This window comes from Chelmon rostratus, chromosome 15 (genome assembly GCF_017976325.1).
Source record: "Chelmon rostratus isolate fCheRos1 chromosome 15, fCheRos1.pri, whole genome shotgun sequence".
In the NCBI taxonomy this organism is placed as follows: Eukaryota; Metazoa; Chordata; class Actinopteri; order Chaetodontiformes; family Chaetodontidae; genus Chelmon; species Chelmon rostratus.
In genome coordinates, this window is record NC_055672.1 from 18,117,130 (window position 1) to 18,127,480 (window position 10,351).

The following is a 10,351-nucleotide window of genomic DNA, read 5'->3' on the forward strand; positions in this document are numbered from 1 at the left end:
TGGTATTCCCTGTGTGTGTGTTGTGGCCTGGTTTAGGGAATGGAAGCACCTGCCGCGGGCCCAGGAATAGTAACCTTCCTCTGACATGCGCTCACTCATAATCTGTTTAGCCTCATTAAGCTCATTATGTTGGACCACCTGCCTGTCTCGCTCTCTTTTCTCTCTGAGGACTTACAGTTAGTCCAGAGTGGTGAGTGTAAGGGAAACAGGAGAGGGAGACGGAGAGGGAGAGGAAGGAATTAGATATTTAAATAAGTACGTAATAAATACTTAATCAGAGGTAGATTAAATATGAATTACTATGGTTAAGATTTGTGAAAAACAGAAATGGAGGGCATCACATTTACATTTTATGCCCCTTATCACCACATTCAATCAGAACCCTGCACAGACACACTTGTGAATGGACTCTCCTTAACCAAATATAACTCCACCTACACGCGGAGCAATATGTGGTGAGATTATGCAACCAGTGGTTACAGCCCAGTTTATTGGTCTCTGTGCACAGAGAATTCAAATTTACACTGAAAACTGAAACTATTCTTGTTCACACTGCTGAAAGAATGGAAAGTCCAGCGTTGAAGAAAATAATGTATAAGTTGATTTGTGTACAAGATTGTGTTAAACACTGGAAAATGCTACCTTTCAGAGTGCTTCCTCCTTTCACCGCACCTGACAGTCTCATTATGTTCTGAAATATCACCCCTGAATAAATATCTTTACACATAATTTCATATTTGGTGTTGTCTCTTGTAGAAATGTTGATACTATTTTGATGGTAATACATAATCACAGGGTCCCAGACGTAACAGCCACTCTAAATGACAGCCGCAGCCAGAAGCATTAGATTTTTGGGTTGTCTCCCAAATATGACATCTCTTAAAACCATTGAGGGAATTCTTCTAAATTTGACACAAATGTCCACTTGGATTCAAAGATGAACTAATTAGATTCAGATTACATCACATTTTTGGCCTTAACTCAGGAATTCATACGCTAATTAGGAGACAAGACACAAATGTCTCGAAGGATTAAATGATGATGTAATGACATTTTATAACCAAAAGGTAAGAAGTCAGCTTCACTGTGGCATCTTAATCTTCACTTTTCACACTTTTCTCACCATTATTTAACACCGTAACTCAGGAACAGAAGGCAGATTGTGACCATAATTCACATTTGGTCAGATAATGAGTTGGTGAAACTAATCTTGAGTGTCCACTTTGAAACTGTGCTGATTGTTGAGATCTTCTGTGCTGCTAGGTTAAATATGTGAAGCATCCACATTTTACGATTTCAGCTTCTTAAATGTAGTGATTCGCTGCTTTTCTTTGTCATTTAGGATTGTAAATGAAGCGTCTTTGGGTTTTGGATTGGTGGTTGGATAAAAGAAGCAATTTTAAGAAATGGTGATGAGCATTTTTTAGACTAAAAAAATAATGATGAAAATAATTAGCCCTTATTTGCATAAAGCAGTAACCAGAGTTATCACAAAGTAATCAGAGTTTTATCAGAGGTACACTGACACACTCAACAACCAACCTGCTACACAACATAAGAGCCACAGACTTTGAACAGCCTAGATCCATTCAGATTTAAAATCTCTAAAGTCTCTTTCCTATCTAACTCATAAACATGAACACGTGGCTTGTCCTGCACTTTGTTGAATGATCCACTAAACAAACCTTCAGTGGGGAAATGTGCACTGCTGTGAGTTAGCAGGTAGTCAGGTAATTGACTGCTAATCAGCTACAGAACATTGAACAGCATGTATATATGCCTGCAAATATCATTTTGGTCTGTTTAGATGCTCCTTGCTCCTCAACACAGCGCAAGGACCACACCTTTCGTTTGTTAGTTTTAGTCTAACAAACACTGCCTTCTCTCTCCATCCAGAGGCAGCTGGAGGCCCACCAGGAAGAGGGCATGGTTGTGTCCCACATGGTGGTGGCTGGGGTGGGCATCTGGATCGCCTTCAGCTCTGGTTCTACTCTGCGCCTATTCCACACGGAGACCCTGGAGCACCTACAGGACATTAACATTGCCACGCCTGTCCACAATACACTGCCTGGTAAGAAATGCTGCAACTTTGGTCTCTTTACGGACAAAATAATTTTCCCAGTTTCTAGAGGATATTTAAGAGAAGATGTATTGTCTTGATTTTTATTCCGTTTCTAGATGCTAGCATAACTTGGAATAACATTAAGCTAAGTGTTAATTATTTGGAGAATAAGTTGCCTGTCCAGGGTCAATTATTCTGCCAATAAACACGTACAAGTACAAACAGCAGCTGTTCTTGTAGACGGTTCAAAGCTAAAGTCTTTTTGAATATTTTATGGTTTTTTCTACACAAAGACTAAAAACAAAACATATTGCACTGTAGTATTCAGAGGTTCTTCTCACCTTGGGGAAGTCCTTGGTCTGTGTACAGCCTTGTGGTTTACCATTTAGCCATCGTGATTCTGTGGTCTCACCGCCTTTTCCACTTCAACAACCACTGCCTCTCTCAGTTCTCTTCTCCAGCCCTTGAGTCACAATCAGTAATGTGATCTGTTCGTCTGAAGCTTTGGAGAGTGTCAGACTGTCTGATGAAGAGCAGCACAGCATATTTGTTAGTTGAATAAACTTATTCAAATGCATCCCTGTGTTTGTGGATTGTGATGCAGGTCCCATGACCTCATGCTTTCAAAGTGCTGTCTTACTTGGTGCCTGTCAGTAATTAGCTGACATCAGTGTCGGTGCTCATCCAGACAGCTGTTGTTATGGCAGGTCGTCTTTCAAAGCCTCATTTAGTCAAAACACTGAATCAGAACATCTCATTTTATCTCTTTTCTTAGTGCTGTAAGAACACTTCTGACCCTATTAAGTCATTTTTGAAGAATCTTAGTCTGGGAAAGGAAGATCCAGCCCAAATTTGAACACTTGTAAAAACAAATAATGGGACGTCCTTTTGATAACGGACCCAACATATAAGTATGAGTTATGACGTCTCATTGAAATATACAGCATATTTGCAGCTGAGTTTCATGTTGAGCTTGTGGACTTCAGCATAAAATAACATTTCTCAGCTATCTGAAACATTAATGTACCAAGAGCTTGTTTTGAAGCTTACGATTATGTGAATTAATTAATCACTTGAAAAGTAGAAATAACAGATTCTCCAGTAAGAAGTAACCTCAAGCGATCAGAATGTGTTATGCTGGAACAAAACATTGACTGTAAAGACATGACCTGCACAAATGAAACCAAAGTGAGGGGTAAGTGAGAACATCTTTCCTTTGTAATTTGGGTTAGCTGAACTTTAAATGCATTGACAAACTTAAAACAACAATCAAAGAGTACCCGAAGTCTGCGAGCGATTTACTTTACTCACATCATTCCCCTGTCATGTCTCACCTTTGATCTCTGAGCGTGTAAGGCGCTGCGCATCTGAACCTGTCATTAACAGGTTGTAATATCTGCAGAGCAGTGTCAGAGGCGAGACAAATGAGCCATATCCCACAGATAATTTCATACCAGATGCGTTTAATTGTAGGGAGCAAATATTTGTTTGGAGGCTCCGAATAACAAATAATGAACTCACTTCCTCTGAGTATAGTATTGCACCCAAAACCAAGGAGTGTATTGCATCATGCCATAACACTGTTTAGAGCTCTTGGTGTTCTTGAGCATGGACTTCAGTTTTGTTACTATAGAAATTGTTGTCATCACAGTAAATGATATTATGTTTAGTAGTGTGAGGCAGTTGGTTGTGCAACAGTTTCCTGCCATGCGTGTTTAAGCCAAATGTAACAGAGGATGTTCAGGTCAGATGAAATGACTGTCAGTGACAGTCGTCCCAGGCTGAAGTCGTCAGAACAGCCTGCTGCTTTGGATCTTGTAATCTGTCACGTTGCATCAGATTGACCCAAAAACACACAGCCTGCAAGGATGATTGTAGATTTTTTTATTTTTTTGTAAAGGGAGATTGCTTCTGTTGGTACAAAGTCAGGATTTGTGAAGTTCATTCGCTGCTGCTTTCAGTTTGCATTTCCTTAATGCTGAGTAAAGCACACAGCTGTGGGTTGGCCTTGCATTTCCTCAAACATTCTTCGTAATGTTGTCTCAAAGTTTATATGCATGTTTTTGGGATCGAGTGGTGCTTTGAGTTCGAGGTTTTGATCTGAGTTGTGCTTTGTGATGGCATCTGCGGTTTAATCTGCATGCGTGTTGTGGTCTGCAGTTAATGACTAGCCTGCAGTTGTGCTGTGCTATCTCATCTTCAGCATCATTAGCAGTGCCGTCATTAGCCCAGCTCCGCTTCGACTGTGTGTATTTAGCCTTCAGAGAGACTTCTCTATTATTGCCACGAGGTAGTAATAGCATTCGGAAAAGGCATCACAAGTATTTAGCTACAAAGTCACAAAAGCGAACATGTGCAATCATCAGAATGTTGGATCTCATGTAATTAGCATTTTGGAGATGGTTTTAAATGTCACTTAGCTATTAGAGCAGGTCTGAAGACAGAATTCAGTGAAAGCTTAGAGACGAACTGCAACAGAAAACCATCCACTCACAGCTTTTTGTATCCATGGCTACAAGTTGGTCAATGTGGCACAGTGATTAACAGCATTTCTTCAGCCTCATGCCTCTGACTGCTGGCCATTGTGGACAGTACTGGCAACAGTAGAAAAACTACTTTTACAAACACAGGTTTTGCATGTAAAATTGAAGAGTTGATCAACTGTTGGGAGTAACCACGCTCCCTTGATACTGTGGGAGAATCTCCCTCTGATACGCAGTGTTTAGACTTGCAAGAGGAAGGCCTCTTTGTCAGACAGATGTGAATGATAAAAGCAGTCTGCTTTGGGACCTCACTGCCCATATTGGCTAATAGGATCCATGCAACCGCAGAGGAAGCTGGTACTGGGACAGACCACCACACATGAAAGCTTTCAAACTCGGGGCCTCACCATTAAGAACTCACTTCCTCTGATAACAGTATTGATTCCCTGGACTGTCAGTCAGCATGGAAATCGAACATTTTTCATACAGTTTAAAGGGTTGTGATTTGGATATTTAAATGAAGCTGTTGCATGAAGTTCACCTGCCTGCCCGCCCCTCTTTCTGTGCTCTGTTGTGATCTGTGCTTTTCCAGAATGCTCCACGGCAGCGTTTATCACTGCTGGCTGCTGCCGTGGTGCAGAATGAGACCAAAAAATGTGCTGTTTCTGCACAAACTCTGATGTAATTGGAATTGCCAGCCAAACTGTTTTGACAGGAGAGCCTGCCTGCAATTGATGTGTTGGAGGCAAACAGTGATGGGTCTTTTATCTACAGATTTATGCTCCATTAATGTATATTTACTGAGACACAAGCTTAAAATATCATCTTATCAGAAAATGACAAGAAGTTACACTGTTCTGATATTTGATCTCTTGTTTCTGCATTACCCTCATCTCCAGGAAGTCCACACGATCATGGAGGGATTACATTACAGATCCTAATTCAGTTTCTGCTTGTCTACAGAACACAATCAGGCTCACAATCAGAGACATGGGGCGTTGCCTTCAGTGTCAATGTCTACATAAATGGTGCAGTGTTGAAATGCAGGAGGTGCTCAAGGTGGGGTTATTCTTCTCATGTTCATGCATGTTGGAGCAATTCTGCTAACTCCCTTCATTGCAGACAGGAGTTCTTTATCCAAGTGCTAAACAGACAGCAGGCTAATAAGCTGTAATAGCAGTAATTTTCACTATAACTCACAGCTAGTGTCTTTGCAGCTCATGTTTTACAGTAATTTAGTGGTATTAGTAGTTGATTGGTTGGTAATTTAAACATACTGCTCCCTTTCATAATCTCTCTGTATTTGCAAGTGTTTTATATATTTTATATATATGTATATACATCAGGACATAATACTTACATGAAAGAAACAGTGATGCAAAGCTCTCTGTAAAGTGTAAAGTTAAAAGTTAAAATGAATATCTTAAAATATTCTTAATAAGCACTTAGAAAAGCCGTAGTCCTCCATCAAAGGTGGCTGCTGTGCTGAGGGTCTAGTGTGCCTTTGTCTGCTGCTCTGTGACCTAAATAGGCAGCCACGCGTGGCCTAATGGGAGACAAACATCAGGAGGGGGGGCAGTAAATAACACCTCCAGCTCTTTGTTTGAACGCAAGCATTGTTGCACACATCCCAACACGGATAAGACCTTTCTGTCTGATCGAACATCCGAGGGTTGAAGAGACGGGACAGGGCTGGATGACACTCCGTAGCTACAACTTGTCTCAAACTAATCTTCTCCTTGGAGACATGTTAGGTTGACATGGAAATTAAGTTACGATTCCTCGTGATCAGTGAGGTGTACAGTGTATGATCATTTCAAAATATGTTTGACGCTTTCAGTGTGTAATTAACTTTCTGCTTCACCTGCCTATTTACCTTTTTTAAGGTGACATGGCTCTATGGGATGCAATTGTTGGTTGGTCAGTCCACCAGTTTGGTCCAGACTGAAATTTCTCAACAACTATTGGATAGATTTCTATGAATTTTTGTGCACGCATGATTCCCAGAGGATGAAGCCCTCTAGTTTTGGTGCTCCCTGACCGTCCTCTAGCAGCACATTTGTTACAGACATTTATTTTTCCCTCAAAATGAATTCTAATCACTTTGACAACCCTCTGATCTTCTAATGAGCAAATGTTATCATGCTAACAAGCTAAACAAAAATGTTAAACATTATACCTGCTTATATATGCTGCATGTTGCCGTGCTAGCATTAGCATGTGTGGCTAGTTCATTGAAATACAGCACGTTAAACCTACTGTAGCTCTCTGAATGATGCAATTGAACAAATTCATGTCTGTATTTAGTGCACAAGATTGAAATCAAACGCGCTGTTGCTCACATTGCACTGATCTGAGTTATTTCTCGACTGATTGAATGGCAGATGTCCTCCATCATTGTAATCTTTGGGATTTGCTTCTCGCTCCTGCTGTTGGTTGTCAGGACTAAGTGCAGATCAAAGTGGTGCTCTTGTGTAGTGCTCAGGACCAGAGCTGTGCCATGTTGACGTTCACTCTGGGTTTATTTTAGTTCACCCTCTGGGTGGGGAACTCCAAATATTATGAAAGGAGGAAGTTGAGCAAGGCCCCCAACCAGTTTCTGCTAAGTCTGGGCCCTCATTAGAAGCACATGTGGGCAGGACTAAGGGCCCAGTCTTCCACTGTACCTGCGTGCCTATCTAGCATGATTCTTGGAAGTGTGGCAGTATGGCGTGTGTGTGCCCCATGCAAGGGGTCAGCTCTAGTGAGGGGGGGGTCAGGCAGAGAGACTGGCAGTAATTTTTCCTAAAGCCCAAGAGGATTACTTTGCAGAAGGAAATTCAAGTCAAGCTGTTACAGCAATAATGACTCATGACAGTCTCGCCTCCCACATAGCGAGACTGAAAAGAAAAACCCCCCAAACCCCAGATTCTTATTACGATCATAAAAAGTTAAGATAAAAATGTCTTGCTAGATTGTTGCACAGCTTATTCCTGACAAAGCTCCTGTGTGGGGACGGAAGCGAGTGCCAAACTCCACATAATAAGTCACCTAGCACAACAAGGCTGACTTTATTTCCATCATTGCTGAAATCACAGCTTTTGCAGTCCAAAGTGGCTTCACAGGGATTTTTCGGACTTGGACGGAGAGAAAAGTTCAGGTCAGATTGTCCTGCTGTAACTACCACAGAGGCAGAGCTCCTTGTTTAATTACAGCATTACGCTTCGCTCATTCTGTTATATAACACCTTTGTGTTTGTTTGTTTGACTCAAAGTGGACCATAATGGGGGATTTTTCTGTGATCAGACACTTGAAAAGAGCTGCTCTTATCCAGGCTCCTCTTTTACGTTGCCCTGGAGACAAATAACCGTTGTCGCTGCAGAAATGCCGCCACTCGCGAATAAAGATACGCCCCCTCCCTCCCTCCCGTGCACCACACTGTATTCAAGTGGCCCATTAGCTGTGCTCTTTTCTGATTTTCCAGGATACACAAGTGTGCATGAGCACAGTGCATCTGTGTGAGGTCTAACAGGTCGTGCCTGACAATGTGAAACACTCAAGGTGGTAGAATAATGTCGTTTCGCCAAGAAACATTCATTAGCTGTTTTTTAACAACACTGAATTCATGCAAGAATAAACTAATATCGGGCTTCTGTTTTCTTCCACAGGGAACCAGAGAGTGTCAGTGAGCAGTCTGCTAGTCTGTCATGGTCTGCTGCTGGTAGGGACCAACCTGGGGGTGACTGTGGCCCTCTCTGTCCCCAGACTGCAGGGGATCCCCAAGGTCACAGGTAGCACTGACACATTACTGTATCACATATTCAGATACATAGCCCACAGCTAAGAGTGGCAAACATAGATTGTTGGGGAATATTTCTTTGAATTAACAGATGTGTGTACTGGTGATATATCTCTACAAATATACAGTTAAGTGTATAACACATCTCGATGAACATTAACGTGGCTGTACCTGTTGTCAGGTCGGGGCATGGTGTCTTTACACGCTCATAACGGACCGGTCAAGTTCCTCACCGTGGCTGCTGCAGTGTGTAACCGGCCCTCTGGCCTGCCATCCTCCACCCCTCCCACCTCAGAGACAGATGATGCGGAGAACACCCAGGCCCCCACGGATTCAGCCCTGACTCCCCCTCAGGGACGGGGTGTGTGGCTGGGAGAGGCGGGCTGTACCACCATGGCTCTCCAGGACTCCATGTCATCATCCTGCGGCTCCCTGGCTCCATCCCAGGGCTCCTTGGAGCACGGGCCCGAGGACGGGGCCCTTTACGACATGCTCCATGACCCGGCCCATCACCAGAAGGGCCGCCGGGCCAGCAAGGTGGACGTCAGCTCTTTGCTGGTGGTGTCTGGAGGTTTGGGCCACCGCAGGGTCAACAAAAAGGTCAAACAGTCTCGCCATGAGGACACCACCTCCACCATCATGATCTGGCAGATCCCCTTACTCAACATGTGACACCAAAAGCACCTTGATAGGTTGGATCAGTTTCCAGTAAAAATCTTTTTTTAGCTTTCTTGTATCAGGATCTTAACTATTTTGCCTCTCTTTTCAGGTTAAACCAGAAGTGCTGCACTCAACTCTCACCAAGAGATCCGGTGTTACGCTTCACAAGCATTTGGGATCAATCAAAACAACTGCATGTCTTATGGAAACCAGAAGTCCATTAAGCATCGTTCACAGTATTCCGCCGGTGCTTCTAATGATGTCTCCTCCCCTAAAGACAAGCAAAGGATCAATATAACCACTCAATCATGATGCTTAATGGCACAAACAGCACCCTACAGACCAGTCAAAGGATATACTGTACTTGTTAAGGATATACTTGTTTGAAAGGACTTTAAATGCACCCTCTGATTGTTCTGTAACATGGCTAATGCATTACTCTCCAGTGTTTATGCCAGACCGGTTGACTGTATAGGACGTCAGTATTTAAATCAGTGTTGAACAGAAATGAGACAGGCGTGTAAGGTAATGATGGGGCTTTTAATCTGTTACATCAAAATTTCTCACAAGTAGGGTTAAGTTTTGGTTGGACCTTAGATCACCTGTCAAGGCCAGAGTTGTAAATATAAAATATGACAACTCAGGATTGTTTTATGGTCAGAGAAAGTTTCTGTGTTTGTTCAGAGTCAAATCCGTTAACTATTGTACCAGCTTGTCTGACGCTCCTACCATTCTGTAGAGAAAAGGGATTAAAAAGGTGGAACATTGATGACTGAATCAGTTTGGGAAGGCCTGATGAGAATCCCTGGCTGGCCAGGTTTCTATTCATAGAGGGATGAAAGAGTTGTTATGACCAGGAGAGGTTTTCCCCATGACATCTTTGTGTCTCACATAGGGATATTTAAAAAAAAAGAAAAAAAAGACAAACAGCTTTATACTTTTGTCACTTTTTGTATGTACTTCTGTGATGTGTATTAACAAATCCATAAACTGTTTTATTGAGCAGTGGTGTACTTCATTTGAACTTCATTTTCATGCATGCATGCAGTTCTGTGAGGTTTAGTCACCGTTTTTCATGCTTGTTGTCCTTCAGTGGTTTTATTAAATTCTCTCTTCCTGGGAAATATGCAGCAACTCCTCTGCAGTTTTGGCAAGTTTCAAGCCGAACAAAGTACCGCAAAGGAGTTGAAATATTGGTGAAGTACCATTTAGTGGCTAAAACTAACAGATTTAAGTCATATTCAACACATGGTGGAGGGAAAACGTGTCAGTGTGCCCATTTTTCTTAACTCAGACTAACCTTATACTTCTCTTCTCTGCTTGTGCACAGCCATCAGTTCATGCTGGGACTAGCAATGTGCCTGAGGG

At 42.3% G+C, this 10,351-nt stretch overlaps 1 protein-coding gene across 2 annotated transcripts in view; it reads left to right on the forward strand.

The window, feature by feature from the left end:
* arhgef10 (Rho guanine nucleotide exchange factor (GEF) 10) overlaps positions 1-9,981 on the forward strand; it is a 50,533-nt gene extending 40,552 nt beyond the window's left edge. For both annotated transcript variants that reach the window (XM_041953291.1, XM_041953292.1), the window contains 4 exons: positions 1,897-2,071; positions 8,193-8,315; positions 8,505-9,015; positions 9,093-9,981. In XM_041953291.1, the coding sequence (XP_041809225.1) occupies positions 1,897-2,071; positions 8,193-8,315; positions 8,505-8,995 (789 nt within the window). In that variant the 3' untranslated portion in view covers positions 8,996-9,015; positions 9,093-9,981. The remainder of the gene's footprint in view (positions 1-1,896; positions 2,072-8,192; positions 8,316-8,504; positions 9,016-9,092) is intronic.
* The last annotated feature ends 370 nt before the right edge of the window (positions 9,982-10,351 follow it).